The sequence below is a fragment of the Salpingoeca rosetta genome (assembly GCF_000188695.1).
Source record: "Salpingoeca rosetta unplaced genomic scaffold supercont1.14, whole genome shotgun sequence".
NCBI lineage: Eukaryota > Choanoflagellata > Craspedida > Salpingoecidae > Salpingoeca > Salpingoeca rosetta.
The window spans coordinates 477,466-492,249 of record NW_004754920.1 but is presented as its reverse complement, the minus strand read 5'-3'; the positions used below and the strand labels follow the sequence as shown (position 1 = coordinate 492,249).

At 54.7% G+C, this 14,784-nt stretch overlaps 7 protein-coding genes across 7 annotated transcripts; 4 read left to right on the top strand and 3 right to left on the bottom strand.

Annotated features, from left to right (window-relative positions):
• Window positions 1–31: 31 nt before the first annotated feature.
• PTSG_06221 (uncharacterized protein) lies at window positions 32–3,455 on the top strand. The gene is made up of 12 exons (XM_004993053.1): window positions 32–141; window positions 356–387; window positions 532–586; window positions 870–1,074; window positions 1,405–1,496; window positions 1,663–1,742; window positions 1,927–2,050; window positions 2,205–2,280; window positions 2,447–2,506; window positions 2,635–2,685; window positions 2,927–3,067; window positions 3,404–3,455. The coding sequence occupies exons 1-12, from the start codon at window positions 124–126 to the stop codon at window positions 3,406–3,408; spliced, it is 939 nt and encodes a 312-aa protein (XP_004993110.1). The 5' UTR covers window positions 32–123; the 3' UTR covers window positions 3,409–3,455.
• A 394-nt stretch (window positions 3,456–3,849) lies between these two features.
• Window positions 3,850–6,069, bottom strand: PTSG_06220 (uncharacterized protein). Its single transcript, XM_004993052.1, has 5 exons — window positions 5,255–6,069; window positions 4,877–4,962; window positions 4,569–4,674; window positions 4,214–4,330; window positions 3,850–4,057 (listed from the first exon to the last, which is right to left on the bottom strand). Exons 1-5 carry the CDS (start codon window positions 6,060–6,062, stop codon window positions 3,948–3,950), a joined length of 1,227 nt encoding a protein of 408 aa, XP_004993109.1. The 5' UTR covers window positions 6,063–6,069; the 3' UTR covers window positions 3,850–3,947.
• Window positions 6,070–6,302: 233 nt separating this feature from the next.
• On the top strand, window positions 6,303–6,919 carry PTSG_12414 (uncharacterized protein; the record flags this gene model as incomplete). The annotated part of the gene is made up of 2 exons (XM_004993051.1): window positions 6,303–6,479; window positions 6,899–6,919. 2 exons carry the CDS (start codon window positions 6,303–6,305, stop codon window positions 6,917–6,919), a joined length of 198 nt encoding a protein of 65 aa, XP_004993108.1.
• Window positions 6,920–6,926: 7 nt separating this feature from the next.
• Window positions 6,927–9,467, bottom strand: PTSG_06219 (uncharacterized protein). Its single transcript, XM_004993050.1, has 7 exons — window positions 9,443–9,467; window positions 8,988–9,110; window positions 8,758–8,831; window positions 8,473–8,605; window positions 8,143–8,280; window positions 7,806–7,893; window positions 6,927–7,553 (listed from the first exon to the last, which is right to left on the bottom strand). The coding sequence occupies exons 2-7, from the start codon at window positions 9,048–9,050 to the stop codon at window positions 7,441–7,443; spliced, it is 609 nt and encodes a 202-aa protein (XP_004993107.1). The 5' UTR covers window positions 9,051–9,110; window positions 9,443–9,467; the 3' UTR covers window positions 6,927–7,440.
• A 64-nt stretch (window positions 9,468–9,531) lies between these two features.
• On the top strand, window positions 9,532–11,666 carry PTSG_06218 (delta-1-pyrroline-5-carboxylate reductase). Its single transcript, XM_004993049.1, has 5 exons — window positions 9,532–9,929; window positions 10,166–10,327; window positions 10,548–10,654; window positions 10,959–11,052; window positions 11,331–11,666. Exons 1-5 carry the CDS (start codon window positions 9,591–9,593, stop codon window positions 11,457–11,459), a joined length of 831 nt encoding a protein of 276 aa, XP_004993106.1. The 5' UTR covers window positions 9,532–9,590; the 3' UTR covers window positions 11,460–11,666.
• A 158-nt stretch (window positions 11,667–11,824) lies between these two features.
• On the bottom strand, window positions 11,825–13,187 carry PTSG_13249 (uncharacterized protein; the record flags this gene model as incomplete). Its single annotated transcript, XM_004993048.1, has 3 exons — window positions 11,825–12,247; window positions 12,438–12,866; window positions 13,016–13,187. The coding sequence occupies 3 exons, from the start codon at window positions 13,185–13,187 to the stop codon at window positions 12,036–12,038; spliced, it is 813 nt and encodes a 270-aa protein (XP_004993105.1). The 3' UTR covers window positions 11,825–12,035.
• A 257-nt stretch (window positions 13,188–13,444) lies between these two features.
• PTSG_13248 (uncharacterized protein) lies at window positions 13,445–14,683 on the top strand (the record flags this gene model as incomplete). The annotated part of the gene is made up of 4 exons (XM_004993047.1): window positions 13,445–13,642; window positions 13,975–14,105; window positions 14,356–14,452; window positions 14,618–14,683. 4 exons carry the CDS (start codon window positions 13,445–13,447, stop codon window positions 14,681–14,683), a joined length of 492 nt encoding a protein of 163 aa, XP_004993104.1.
• Window positions 14,684–14,784: the final 101 nt, after the last annotated feature.

The window sequence follows — 14,784 nt, the reverse complement described above, 5'->3', positions numbered from 1 at the left end:
GAAATATTGCCATGACATTGCGATTAATCAGCACCCAAACAACAAAGAGGAACAAGCAAGAAGGAGAAGGAGAGCGAAAAGGAGGCAGCCTGGCAACAACACCACTGAACACCAACAACTGGCATGTCTTCGCAAGTTGTGGTGAGACTCTGTGTGCTTTGTGTGTGTGTGTGTGTGTGTGTGCTTTGTGTGTGCTTTGTGTGTGTGTGTGTGTGTGTGTGTGTGTGTGTGTGTGTGTGTGTGTGTGTGTGTCTGTGTGTGTGTCTGTGTGTGTGTCTGTGTATGTCTGTGTATGTATTGTTTCTTTGTGATTGACATTCGCAGATGCATGTTGTCGTGCGCACCGCGGATTCAGGTCGTTGGCGCGTCCAACATGGACCTGACCAGGTATTCCACTGCTGTTGCTTGCATTTATCGCACTGGCAAGGTGCTCACAACCAAGCTGTGTTGATCTTCACCACCTCTCCACGCGTCACCTCACCAACGCGACTTTCTTTGTGCATTTATCTGCCACCATTTCATGTGCAACAGCTATGTGCCATCTCTGCCAAAGCCTGGTGAAACCCTGCACGGCCACTGCTTCAAGGTTTGGTGAACGAGGGTGCTGCCAGGAACGTGTCTTGATGTGGTGGCCAGATTACGTGTTGATATTGTCTTGACTGTGTCTTGTTTTTTGTCTTGGATTTGGACAGATTTGGCTTAATACTGTCTTGATTGTGTCTTGCTTTGTCTTGATTGTGCCTGGCTTTGGCTAAATGTTGCTGTGCTATGAGGTCTGCAGCTTCGGCTTTGTGCAGCGCGCAGCATTTTGACTTTGCATGTTGCGCACACTTCGCTTCGCTCATGTGGTGTTATGCTTGGTCCGGTAGAAAGGGTTTGGCGGCAAGGGCGCCAACCAGTGCGTCATGGCGGCCAAGCTCGGCGCATCCACGGCAATGGTGACCAAGGTTGGCAAGGACGTGTTTGGCAAGGAAACCAAGGACAACTACGAGCGGTATGGCATCAACACGGAGCACGTGCTGGAGGACGACGCAGAGTTTACGGGCGTCGCCCCAATTGCCGTCGATGACGCCGGTGCGTTTGGTTTTGTTTTGTTTGGTTTGGTTTGGTTGATTGAGAGAGAGAGAGTGTGTGTGTGTGTGTGTGTGTGTGTGAGTGAGTGAGAAAGAGAGTGTGTGTGTGTGCGTGTGTGTGCTGTGTGTGTGTGTGTGTGTGTGTGTGTGTGGCTGTGTGTGTGTGTGGCTGTGTGTGTATGGCTGTGTGGTTGTCGATGTCTTTCCTTTCTGCGATTGCTGCGAATGATATGCATGCTACGTGGGCAGATAAGACCCCTCATCCCTTCTGGCGTCATTCCGCGTCCATCTTCCCTACTCCCTCTTCCTCCTCCTTTTGTCTTGTGAACAGGGCAGAACAGCATCATCATCGTGAACGGTGCAAACGACAAGCTGTCTGAGGCTGATATTGGCCGGGTAGAGGACTTGATCGCACACGCAAAGGTCCAGCAGCGATCTATGACACTCATGTGTGTGTGCACGTGCGAAAGGATGAATTGCGCGTCGTTGTTCTGCCAGTGATGACAACGTGCACACTCTCCAAGCTCGCTCAACACCCGCCTCCACCTCACCCTCCACCTTCTCCTCACCACTCTGCACGGTTGGCCAGGTTGTGATTACACAGTACGAGATTCGCCCAGAGACCACGCTCGCGGCGCTGCGACTTGCAAACAAACACGGCGTGTTCAGGTGTGTGTGTGTGTGTGTGTGTGTGCGTGTGTGTGTGTGTGTGTGTGCGTGTGTGTGTGTGTCTGTATGAAAGAATGGCTGTACTTGCATGGTATGAACACGCGATTGTAGCCTGCACACGAGTAAACTACACACGCACACACACAACACCCCTTCCCCCTCCCCCCCCCGGCAATCTCCACAGCATCTTCAACCTTGCCCCCGCAAAGGCCGAGATTGCTAGCGAGCTGTTCACGCTTCCCGACATTTTCTGCGTCAACGAAACGGAGGCAGCGATGGTCACGGGTGTCGATGTCCAAACCGTCCAGGTGCCGCACACATGATGCTGACGTGCCGCTGTGTGTCTGTGTGTGTCTGTGTGTGTCTGTGTGTTTACCTGTCTGCCTGTGTACTCGCAGCACCCACGCTTTGCATTCATGCACGTCCTTTGTCTCAACATGTGTGTGTGCGTGTGTGTGCCAGGACGCTGAAGCCGCTGCCCGTGCTCTGCAGGACAAACACAACGCAAAATGCATCATCATCACCCTCGGGCCCCAAGGTATTGGGGGGCTTTGTCTCTTGCAAGCTGCATGCATGCATGCATGTGTGCAAGCATGCATTCATGTGTGCTGTCCTTTCTTCCCTCATTCTCTTTCCTGCACTCATCTTGCTCGCACCTCAAAGCCCGTGACACCCCCTGTTCCTTCCGCCCTTCCCACCTTCAGGCACATATGTGCTGCCGAAACCCGGCGACGGCGACCCGTTCCACATGCCGGCAACGAAAGGTGCATTGCCACTCGCTCATCTCCACACGCGCCATGTGCCGGGTGGTCATGTCATGCTGGGGCATGGCATGGCTCGCGGCATCCCTAACCCACACTCACTCACTCGCACACCCCACCTTGCGCTGCAGTCACTGCCGTGGACACGTCTGGTGCCGGCGATGCGTTCATCGGCGCTCTTGGTCAGACTACCCCCATTCAATTCCATTCCATTCTGTTGTGGTCGCGGTTGCGTTTGGGGGGATGAGTACTCTGCTGTGCCTCTGTTGTGTCTCGCGCGTGTGCACTCACCTGCTGTGACGTCTGTTTCCCTCTCACACAATCACCGCAATCACGGTAATCACGGCAATCACCACCACGCCACAATCCTCTCCCCACTTCGTTCTCAACCCCCTCCCACCGTGATCACAACCATCTCTGCAGGGTACTTCCTGGCGACAGACCCGTCGCTGCCGCTGCGAACGGCGGTGGCCAAAGCCGGTGCCATTGCGACTGTCTCCGTGCAGCAGCAGGGCACGCAGAGCAGCTACCCCGACGCAAGCGTCCTCGCCTCCCTCCATACAGGTCGGCGGCATTGTGTGTGCATGTCTGTGTGTGTGTGTGTGTCTGTGTCTGTGTCTGTGTCTGTGTGCGTGTGTGTGTGCATGTGTGTGCCTGTGTGTGTGCATGTGTCTGCCTGTGTGTGTGTCTGTGTCTGTGTGTGTGTGTGTGTGTGTGTAGCATGTCGTGATGTCTTGGTTGAGCTTCTCTGCCAGCTTTGCCTTGTGCCGTGTGCACAGTGTCCCTTTGCTTCATTAACCCTGTTCCAGCTCACACCACGTCCACACTCCTCTCTCCGCTGTTGTTTATTGTTGTTGTGCTGTCGGCCATCCACGCTGATGTGCACGATGGTAACGTCAGAATAAAGAGTAAACGCAACGCTGCGAGGCCGTAACTTCACAGAACATGGGGTAACAACACCAACACAACCAATGCCATATCACAATCAACATCGTAACCGTGCGCACGCGCACAGGCAGCAGTCTTGAGTAGCAAAAGAACCACCACAGGGTCTGAAGATACGCAACGGCGACAGAACAATGCATCATAGTATCACCACACACTTGACACTCCCGAACCACAGCACACGCACGCAACCACCACGCCCATGACTCTTCATCACGACTACCACCACAACAACAACAACAACAGCAAGCGAGCACTGCGACCATCACTGCATTGTCATAACTGCGACCACCACGGCATTGTCATAACTGCGACCATCACTGCATTGTCATAACTGCGACCATCACGGCATTGTCATAACTGCGACCATCACGGCATTTTCATAACTGCGACCATCACGGCATTGTCATAACTGCGACCATCACGGCATTGTCATAACTGCGACCATCACGGCATTGTCATAACTGCGACCATCACTGCATTGTCATAACTGCGACCATCACTGCATGGCCGGTGCCTCCGTTTCCTCCTCCGTCGCTGCCGCCATCTTCGCCCGCCGGCGGTTGCGGTGCACATCAACAGCAATCCCGCGCGACACACACGCCGCAGCTGGTGGTGTGGTGTGGTGTGGTGTGTGGTGTGATGTGGTGTGTTGTGTTAAGTTGTGGCGGGATTAGAATGAAGACGAGAAACACCAACACGCGCACGTGCACGCACGCATGTACGACGTCGACACGAGCAGTAATGACGACTGTGCTGCCTCACCAAGTTCCTGCTGCAGCGCTGGGGAAATGAAGTTGAGCGTCAACACAAGCAGCTGCATGTGGTCGAGGGAGCCCGATGTGCAAAGATCTACGATGCCCCGTGCACACGCGTCGCCAACTGACATGAAACGAAAGCGGTCAAAGTGCGCGCGTGAGTGTGGTGCATGTGCATGTGCAAGGTGGGGTCTGTAACAGGGATCCACAAATGCACAGCCTCCTGCCACTCCTCCCACAATTGCACACATGCACACATGCACATACACCCACGCACGCACATGTCAGCACACATGCACGTGCACGCACATATCAGCACGCATGCATGCATACACACACATACACAGTGCACAGTGACGTACTGCTGTTGTCGTGCAGACTGGCAACGAGCAGTGCGGGCATGGAGGCAAAGCCGGACACGAGCGCCGTGCACGCGTCATCGTCAATCTCCAGTCCACCCAGCACCACCTGATGGCATCGAAAACACGGCAGCACACACACACACACACACGCGCGCGCGCGCGCGCAGAAACATACACATACACACACATTTACACATACACATACACACACACATGCACAACGGCTGGAGATGAGACGCAAGCAGATATCACAAGAGCAAATGCACAACAGAACATGAGCACATAAGAGTCTGAGATGGGGGACGCACCCGGGTCAAATGAAGGTCTTGTCGCTTGGCAAGAGCCTGTGCAGCGTCCACGCCCAAGTACGATGCATAGCTGCCTTTGTCCACACCTGCACCCGTTGGCAAGTAGGGGGGAGGAGGTGATTCCGTGTTGCTGCAGCGCATTAAAGTGCGCGCGCACATGTACACACACACACATACACACACACACACATACACACATACACACTCACACACACACACTCACTCACACACACACACATACACATATTTTCACTCACGCATATTCACACGCACACATACACACACATACACACACATATTTTCACTCACGCATATTCACACGCACACATACACATACACACACACACATACACATATTTTCACAGACAAAGATCTCACATGACACTTCCAATCGCCGGAGGGACGTGGGGAGGGCTTCGAAGAGGGTGCGGATGTGGTGCTCTTCCAATTTGACATCACGAAGTAGAAGCGCTTCCAGGTGATTGCATTCGTCCATCACCGAGACGAGGACATCCATCGCTGCCGACGACTGGAGGCTGACATCGGAGAGGGTGAGCTCGTACAGCGACCACGCGCCCGGTATTAAGATGCTCGCCAGGGCTTCGCTGGAGACGTGCGTCGGCTTCCAGATTGCCAACGAGGCAATGTGGTGTTGAAAGAACGCTGCATGCATGAATTTCTGGATACGGGTGCCGTTGCTGAGCTCTGTGTTGTGGAAGACGACTGACACTTCTGCGTAGGATGCTTTGTTCCGATCCGCAAGCTCCCTTGCGTCACCAAGGCCCCCGCCACGGCTCTGCTGCTGCTGCTGCTGCTGCTGCTGCTGCTGCTGCTGCTGCTGCTGGTTGTGGTGTTGATGGTGGCCATGCTGTACATCACCGTCACCATTGCTGTTGCCGACGCTGACGCTGTCGAGCAGCGGGTCAGTGACGACGATGCGCACTAAAGGCGTGCTGTCCTCAGCGTGGTCGGCTGGTGTTCGCGGGCGCTCGTCGATGCATGCGTGCAATTCTGCGAGCGTCAACGGCGTGCACTTGTCCATGACCACACCGCTGTGGTCCAACCCCGCGCTGGCTGCCGCCACAGCTGCGATGCTCGCTGTGCCTGCCACCAACACCACCACCAACAACAACAACAAGACCCTCCATTGCCTTGTTGTTTGCCTTGCCATCGTCATCATCGTCATCGTTGGCATGAAAGAAATCTCTCAACAAACATTCGCAAATCTTCCACAATCGCACCTTCCGCAACGCCAAAGATAGACGTTGTGCACATTGCTCGCTTCCTTGCTCGTTTCCTTGCTCGCTTCTAGCTTCATCACACACACACAACACACACACACACACACACACACACACACACACACACACACACACACACACACACACACACAACACACACACACACACACCGCATACACAGCGAGATGGCAGGCGGAGGCGTCGTGGACCTGGTGCAGCGCATGCACTTGAAGTACAACGTCACCATCGGCCTGTACATGCTTGAGCCCTGGGAGCGGATGCTGTTCAACGGTGTGCTGATTGCCTTGTTGTCGCTGTGGATCTTCGCCACCATTCTCTACCTCCCAGCATGGCTTGACTTTGTTTGATCAAGCAGCGCAAAAGCGCTTGCGTGAAGCGTGCTGTTGTTGCTGCGCAAGCAGGAGTACGATGTAACCGTGCCTTTTTCCCGTTGGTTGTGGGTTGGGCACTCTGTCTTCTTTGCTTGCGTTCTGAGACCTAGTTCGTGTGCGTCTATGCGTGTCCGTGTGTGTGTGTGAATGTGTGTATGAATGTCTGTAAGTGTGTGTCCATATGTCGGTGTCTGTGAGACATGTTGTCGCATTGATTGTGAATTTGTTTGTTTCCCTTGTTCTGCCTGCCTCGTTGAGCCCTTTTCTTGCTTTCTCTCTGTACCGTTCGCTTAGCGTAGTCGCGTTGCTTGACTCCCAACCGCGCCCTCCTTGTCACTCCTTCTGTTCAACTCCCACTGTGAAAGTGCGCAATTTGATGGAACGCGCAGTGCCATGCGCTGATGCACTAAATACATACGCCCTTTGTGGTTTCTTTTACAATGGATAATGTGGCACTTGGGGTAAGGGCGGGGTGGATTTGTTAATGCACTGAAGCGCAGTGGAGGTGGAGTAACATGCACACAATGCAAGAAACGACAACACGCACACACACACACACACACGCTAGAAACGTGTTTGGTGAGCGCAGGCAGGTACAGCATCAAGGGCGATGCATCAAGCACACGGATGGGGGCGGGGCGGGAGAACGGGTGTTTGGCGCGACGATTGGGAGGGGGGATGTTACACGTGGTGCCAGGAACACCAACGAGGGAATAGGGCGAGGTGGGTGGCAATGGGGGATGCGGAGGCGAATGGACAAAGAGAATACCACAGAATGGGAGAGTCGAGAGAGATGAAGGCAGGAAGAGATAAAGAGGGAGTACAGACATGTACACTAATGTAAAGAAACAAAGATGGATGGACACAGAACACCCTCGACGTGAAGCAAAGAATGGTAGTGTGGAGGGGGGTGGAGGCGTATCAGTCGTGCTCAGTACGGGAGCTGGGACGACTGCTGCGCCACGTTTGCCTTGGTGACGGTGGTTGTGGTCGTGGATCCGTCGGGGTTGCTTGTCGTCGTCGTCGACTGCGACGAGCTCGAGTCTATTGTGTGTGTGTGTGTGTGTGTGTGTGTGTGTGTGTGTGTGTGTGTGTGTGTGTGTGTGTGTGTGTGTGTGTTATTGTGTGAAGGACTCCTGTCCTACCCCCCCGCCCCCAATTGAACAGCAACCCGCGTCTCTTTCAGCCACACTCATCCTCGCCCTTCCCCCATGCTCGCCGTTGATACAGGCATGCTTGCATGCAGAACAGCACCACCACCGCCAACAACAACAGCACATGTGATGGTGGACTCACGCGAGAATGCGGCGTCGCCCTGTCGCGCCTGCAGGAAGGCGAGGACCGCGGACACGAACCATCCAAACGCAGCAAAGAACCCCATCGCCTGGCCGTATTGGTGTGTGTGTGGGGGGGGGGGGGGTGTTCGTAGTCGTGAAGATGAGGAGGATTGGAGATGAGCGAGACCTGGGTGCTAGAGGAAGAGGAAATGCACACTCACACATGGAAGTACATATTCACACGCAAGCACACACACACACACACACACACACACACACACACACACACACAAGCATGTGTGCATACGCCCACTTCCCGCCACCGGCCTGCCCTCCACTCCAACGGCAGAACTCACGAGGCCAAACTGGTAGCCATCCTCGCCGTCACAGGCCGCCTTGAAGGCAGCGCTGTCTTTGGCATCGACCCAGTCCGAGGCATGCACGCCAGAGGCAATGATGGACATGAACCCCCACGACACGCACAGGCTCGCATCCTGCACAACACACAACACACAACACACAACACACAACACACATACACACAACACACATACACACACATATGGATGCACGTGAGATGGTGGGCTGGCTGGCATGCAGCGTTGCAGACGTACAGTACAGCCCTGTGCGCAGCAGGGATGAAGGGAAAGGGAGCGGTCGTTCCAGCTGAGCATGCAACGCCATACCGCCATGTAGTAGTTGAAGGGGAGACAAGAGGTGACGTTGCCGAGGAAGAAGACATATTCCGCGATGAAGAAGATGCTCAGAAGCCAGCCAAGGACGTGGATTGCCAAGAAGAACTCGCCATTGTCAATGTCGCTGCAATGAACAACAAGAGAGGTGAGCGTGTGTGTGTGTGTGTGTGTGTGTGTGTGTGTGTGTGTGTGTGTGTGTGTGTGTGTGGTTGGGTGTGGAGGATGAAATACACGCTAACGTGGCGACACAAACAAAGGCTTCCACTTCAAACTCACGAGTAGTCAGCGCTGAAGCCGCCAACAGAGCAGCTCCAAGCAGACACGGCAGCAAATGCACACAAGGTGAAGAACTGCAACGGGCAAGTGTGTGCGTGTGTGTGAGAGAGAGAGTGTGTGTGTGTGTGTGTTCGTGTTTAAGTAGGCGAGAGAAGCGCGCAGCAGAGCAACAGCGTCGCATGTCGAGCAGGCCCAGCAAACACCGAAATCCGGCAACACCATACACGTACAAAGATGGCAAGCTTGGAGATGCCAAGGGGAGTGGTGAGGTTGTTCACGGCTACTTGGGGCATGGCTGTTTGTTTGTTGGTGGTCGTCGCTGCTGTTGCCGCAGTTGTTGTGCTCTGTTTGTTCTGCACGTGAGGGGGGAAATGATTGTGACGGATGCAATGCGCGTGAATGTGTGTGTGTGTGTGTGTGTGTGTGTGTGTGTGTGTGTGTGTGTGTGTGTGTGTGTGTGTGTGTGTGTGTGTGTGTGTGTGTGTGTGTGTGTGTGTGTGTGTGTGAGTGTAGAAGCAAGCGACAGGAAGGAGGGAGGACCAAGGGCGTGAGGTAAAGAGAGGTGTGGGCGAGGAACACAAATATAAACACACTCCAGCACCCACCAACCAACAAGGCAAACGGCGAAGCGAGCAACAAACACTCACGCACACTCACGCACACTCACGCAATGCACACCACCCACCTCACTGCGCTTGCTTGCTTGACGTTGTAGAAATATGGTTGAAGACATGGCTAATCGTCTAGCCTCGTCATCATTTTCTTTTCCCTTGCTCTCAAAGCGACTGCTCTCGCTTTCGTCCAATTCGTAGCTACTACACCCATACGCAGAGATGGAGTCGTTGATGAAGCAGAAGAACCCCGTGATTGGGTTCATTGGGTGCGGCAAGATGGCGCAGGCCATGATGCGCGGCATGATCCAAGGGTTTGTGACGCCCGCCAGCAACATCCACGCCGCGGATCCCAGCGAGGAGTGCATCAAGGCCGTCAGCGACGTCGGCATCAACACGCACGCCAAGAACGTGGATGTTGTCAAGGCGGCCGAGGTTGTCGTCATCGCGGTCAAGCCGAACGTCGTCGTCAGTGTCCTGCAGGAGATTGCCTCTGCCGTGGGCACCTCCACGCTCGTCGTCTCCATCGCGGCCGGTGTTCGCATCAAGACCCTGCAGAAGGTGTGTGCGTGTGTTTGTGTACGTTTATGTGTGTGTGTGTGTGTTATGTGTGTGTGTCTGTGTCTGTGTGTGTGTGTGTGTGTGTGTGTGTGTGCGCGCGCGCGCGTGTGTGTGTGCGTGTCTGGGTGTGCAAACTCGCAAGCACCTCCCGGAGTGCTCTTATTATTATTATTCCACCCTTCATCGTCACCCCTCTCCTTCCCTTTCTCCTCCTCTCTTTTGTCTTTCTCCCACAGCACCTGAAGAGCCATGCGCGCATTGTGCGGGTGATGCCCAACACGCCTGCGCTTGTGCGCGAGGGTGCGACGGCGATAGCGGCAGATCCGGACGCCACGCCAGAGGACATTGCGCTCGTGGAAGAGATGATGTCGGCCATCGGCACCTGCGTCCGTGTCAAGGTGCGTGGCGAGCCATCGACTTGTGGTGGCGCCAAAGGTGGTGGTGGTGATGAAGTATGATGATGGAGCGAGGCGTGACGGTACGGCATTGAGTTGGCACAACGCTGCAGTGCTGCGGTGCTGCGGTAGCGGTGTGATGTTGTGTTGGGTGCACAACGAACACCTCAGCACAACGAACGCCTCATATCAAACACCGCCACTCCATCACGGCCACGTGCAGGAGTCGCACATGAACGCGGTAACGGGCCTGAGTGGCAGCGGCCCCGCGTATGGATACATGATGATTGAGGCCATGGCTGACGGTGGCGTCCGCGCAGGCCTCTCAAGGTCCATTGTGTGTGTGTGTGTGTGTGTGTGTGTGTGTGTGTGTGTGTGTGTGTGTCGTGTCTGTGTGTCGTGTGTGTGTGTGTCGTGTGTGTGTGTGTGTATTTGTTTGTGTGTCTGTGCGTGTCGTGTGTGTCTGTGTCTGTGTGTCTGTGTGTGTCTGTGTGTGTCGTGTCTGTGCGTGTCGTGTGTGTCTGTGTGTGTGTGTGTGTGTCTGTGTGTGTGTGTGTGTGTGTACGAATGCGACCTTTCACGTCGCTCACCACATCCATCTCACCACCGCCATCACCACCGCCGCCACCACCAGGCGGGAGGCGCAGCTGCTTGCTGCCCAGACGCTCCTCGGCGCTGCCAAGATGGTGCTCGAGACAAACGACCACCCGGCACACCTCAAGGACCAGGTATGTGTGTCTGTGTGTCTGTGTTCGTGTGGCTGTCTGTCTGTCTGTGCATCGATCTGTCTGTCTGTCTCTGTGTGTCTGTGTCTGTGTCTGTGTCTGTGCATCGATCTATCTTGGCTGTCTGTGTCTGTGCCTGTTGCTCACACTCTATACCCACCTCCGTGTTCCTCTCTCCCCTTTCATACCACCTTTTCTCTCCACGTCGCCTCCCTTTCCCTCCACACACACACACACACACACACACACACACACACACACACACACACACCATCCGACAGGTGTGCTCGCCCAACGGCACGACAATTGCCGGGGTGCATGCGCTCGAGGACGGTGGATTTCGCGGCGCCGTCATCACCGCTGTTGCCGCTGCTGCGAAACGCGCAGAGGAGCTCGGGTTTGCCGAGTAGTCCCCGTGGTGCTGATGATTGTTGGTGGTAGTGGTGGTGGTGATTGTCGTGGTGATCGTAGTGGTGATTGGTGGTTGATGATTGGTGGTGATGGTGTAGCACTCGGTCTTATCCCTGCGTGCTCGTGATGGTGGCTTTGGTTCGTGGTCGGTTTATTCGTCAATGAAGGACAAGAAGCAAAGAAGCAATTAAACGCACAAGTCAGCAGCACTGATGAAGGCGCTGCTAAACCCATCCACACATGCACACACAGCCAAACGATGATGGCAAACACAAACAAAGCCACACGAATTTGAACAAGGACAAGACAAAACACACACACACTGCACACACTGCACACACACACACACACACACACACACACACACACACACACACACACACACACACACACACACACACACACACGATGCCACATGGCTGAATTCAACGACACGCCCCTGTCAAACGACCACGACGACCGTACGTGCATGTCAGGTAACGTAACAATCATCTTCTTCCTCCGCTTGCGTACGCACAACACACACGCACACACAACGTGCAACGAGTCACTGCTGATGTTGCTTGCTACTACTACTACTGCTGCTGCTGCTGCTGCGATTGCAACAGCTGCTGCAAGACGGCTGCTGGGTCCATTTTCGGCCGCTTCTCAGGCAACACCCCATCACCGCTGCCGTCGCCATTGTGACCACCACTATGGACATCATCACCATTGCCGTTCGCGCGCAGGCGAGCCGCGATCTTCGTTCGCTTCTCCGGATCAGCGAGCGCAGACTGCAGCGCATGTACTGCAAAGGCATCGCATGATATGGAGGGGCGGGGGGTTGATGGTGCACACCCGCACGCACGAGAATGAGACGGGGACAAACACACACGTGCACACATACATACACATACACATACACACACACACGCACACACACGCACACGCATGCACATGCATGCACGCACACACACGTGTAATCAAAGCGCACTTACTCGACTTGTCTGCTCCGTTGACGGCCGTCTTCAAGGCATCGACAGCGCCCGTGTCAAGATCGCTGCCGACGGCTTCCACCACCTCCAGCAGCTGCTCCGTCTGCGCAACCTGCTCGCGCACGCGTTGCACCTCCTCATACTCCCGTTGCGCCTTGAGGCGGAGCTGGCGGTATTCGTCGCGCTGCTGCACGCTGTCGGCTGTCGCGCCGCTGCTGGCCTGCTGTTGCGTCGATGAGCCATCGCCCTCGCCCTGTGAGCTGACAGCGGCCATGTTCGGCCACTCCATCGGCAGCTGTCGCCAGTCTGACGCGTTTGTGGCGTCGACAACGTCCCCTTGCGGCCGCATCAGCCCGGAGAGCTGATCGATGGCTTCCCGACGCCCCACATGCCCGTGAACGCTCCGCATCTTCTGCAGTGCCATGTCGTTTGCTGCAACGCGTTGCGGTGTCAAGAGAGTGCGTTGTGAGTGGTGGGCAGGTGACACCACCGTTGATCGGTCACAAGAGCTGCAACACGGCTCGCACTCACACGCATACAAACTGAGCATGCACGCATACACATACACGTGTTCGCAGCACCTTTCTTGATGGCCTTTTTGATGGACTGTTCGGAGGGCATGGGCTGTGCGTCATCCTCGTCCTCTCCCAGATCCATGCGCATGGTGTCGATGTTGGGCCGGAGCGCCTCAAACGATGGCAGCGAGTGCAGCAACTGCACTTGCTGATGCACAAACTCCCCTGCCCTCTCCATTATGTGTTGTGTATGTGTATGTGTGTGCGTGCGTGTGTGTGTGTCTGTATCTGTCTGTGTGTATGTGCGTGTCGTGTGTGTGTGTGTGTGTGTGTGTGTGTGTGTGTGTGTGTATGTGCGTGTGTGCCTGTGTGTGTGTGTGGGTGTGTGTGTCTGTGTGTTGTTGTTGTTGTTGTGGCGCGCCAGTGACCAACGGCTCCGTTACGGAAAGTTTGTAGATAATTTAGATAATTTTCGGTTGGTGCTGGACGCTGGTGATGGACGTGGATGCGGTGGTGCAGTTTGTGCGTGGCCACGAGCGACAGCGGGATGGTGTCAAGCAAGAGAAGCGTTCTCCTGTTGATGATGGTCGTGATGACGGCAGTGATGGTGGTGGCGATGGATCCTCAAGCTTGATGGAATGCATGGTGGACCACATGTTCTTATCCGGTGCTTACTTTGGCGTCAACACCTGTGTAAGCAAACACTTGCGTGTTTGTGCGTGTGTGTGTGTGCGTTGTGTTTGTGTATGTATGTGTGTATGTATATCTGTGTCTGTGTGTCTGTGTCTGTGTGTTCGTGTGTGTTCGTGTGTGTCTGTGTGTGTCTGTGTGTTTGCATGTGTGTACGTGTGTGTCTGTGTGCGTACGTGAATGTGCGCACGTGTGAGACACTCCGGGTATGGGTTGGCCTGGATGTTCGCCAATGTGCCTGTTTTGAGTGGTTTGTTCTTTGCTGAGCTTTTACAGCCTGTGCACCTGCGCATTGTTGCATAAACTCACAGCTCAATGTACGACCACCCTGCTAGGCCCTGTTGCGGCGTGAAGCAGACTTCCCGGCCAGCAAGTTCCTGGCACTGGCAGACGCCTGTCGGTGCCACAACACCGGTGCGTACGCTGGAAACGTTGGCCTTCAGCCACATGTCCTCTACACATACAGGTGTGATCGAAATGGTTGTATTTGTCTGTCTGTCTGCGTGTCTGCTTGTTTGTCTGTCTGTGATTGTATTTGTGTTTGGCAGTGTGTGCGTGTGACTGTGTCTGATTGCATTTGTATGGCAGTGCTTTGTTCGTTGCCTTTCGTCTGCGTGTTTGAATTTCTTTTTTGCCAGCTACTTTGGCAGTCTCTCACGGTTGAGCATGAATGCGCTCCATGTACATCTATCTACGTGTGCACCGTGTCATCGAAGTGCGTTGCAGCTTCGATACTTGAGCGGTGACGCTGAGATTGCAGATCACGCTTCGCCCGCTGATCAGAAACGTTCGTTGAAACTGCTGGATGTGTGGGTGTGTCTGTGTGTGTGTGTGTGTCTCTCTCTCTCTCTGTCTCTGTTTCTGTCGGTCTGTGTGGCTGTATGGACCGTGTGTGTGTGGAATAATCTACGTGGTTGAAGCTGTGCTCTGCTTTTTATCTGCCTCCATTCTCATAGTCTCTCATGGTCTCATCTGCAGTTGTGGCGTGGCTGGGGCGGCGAATTGCCCAAGACGGAGCTTGCAGCGGCGATGACTTTGGCATGACCGATACACGGTATGCACATGTGTGTGTGTGTGTGTGTGTGTGTGTGTGTGTGTGTGTGTGTGTGTGTGTCTGTCTGTCTATTCTGTCTGTCTGTCTGTCT

Coding starts and splice junctions, on each gene's coding strand:
- PTSG_06219 (XM_004993050.1), bottom strand. CDS start 9,050: ATGCCCCAAGTAGCCGTGAACAACCTCACCACTCCCCTTGGCATCTCC. Junction 8,832..8,987: donor TCTCCAAGCTTGCCATCTTT/GTACGTGTATGG, acceptor TGCCCGTTGCAG/TTCTTCACCTTGTGTGCATT. Junction 8,281..8,472: donor CCTTCAACTACTACATGGCG/GTATGGCGTTGC, acceptor TGTGTTGTGCAG/GATGCGAGCCTGTGCGTGTC.
- PTSG_06221 (XM_004993053.1), top strand. Junction 587..869: donor TGCACGGCCACTGCTTCAAG/GTTTGGTGAACG, acceptor TTGGTCCGGTAG/AAAGGGTTTGGCGGCAAGGG. Junction 1,075..1,404: donor AATTGCCGTCGATGACGCCG/GTGCGTTTGGTT, acceptor TCTTGTGAACAG/GGCAGAACAGCATCATCATC.
- PTSG_06220 (XM_004993052.1), bottom strand. CDS start 6,062: ATGACGATGATGACGATGGCAAGGCAAACAACAAGGCAATGGAGGGTC. Junction 4,963..5,254: donor CCGGCGATTGGAAGTGTCAT/GTGAGATCTTTG, acceptor CAACGGGTGCAG/GTGTGGACAAAGGCAGCTAT. Junction 4,675..4,876: donor AAGACCTTCATTTGACCCGG/GTGCGTCCCCCA, acceptor CGATGCCATCAG/GTGGTGCTGGGTGGACTGGA.
- PTSG_06218 (XM_004993049.1), top strand. CDS start 9,591: ATGGAGTCGTTGATGAAGCAGAAGAACCCCGTGATTGGGTTCATTGGG. Junction 10,328..10,547: donor GCACCTGCGTCCGTGTCAAG/GTGCGTGGCGAG, acceptor GGCCACGTGCAG/GAGTCGCACATGAACGCGGT. Junction 11,053..11,330: donor CGGCACACCTCAAGGACCAG/GTATGTGTGTCT, acceptor ACCATCCGACAG/GTGTGCTCGCCCAACGGCAC.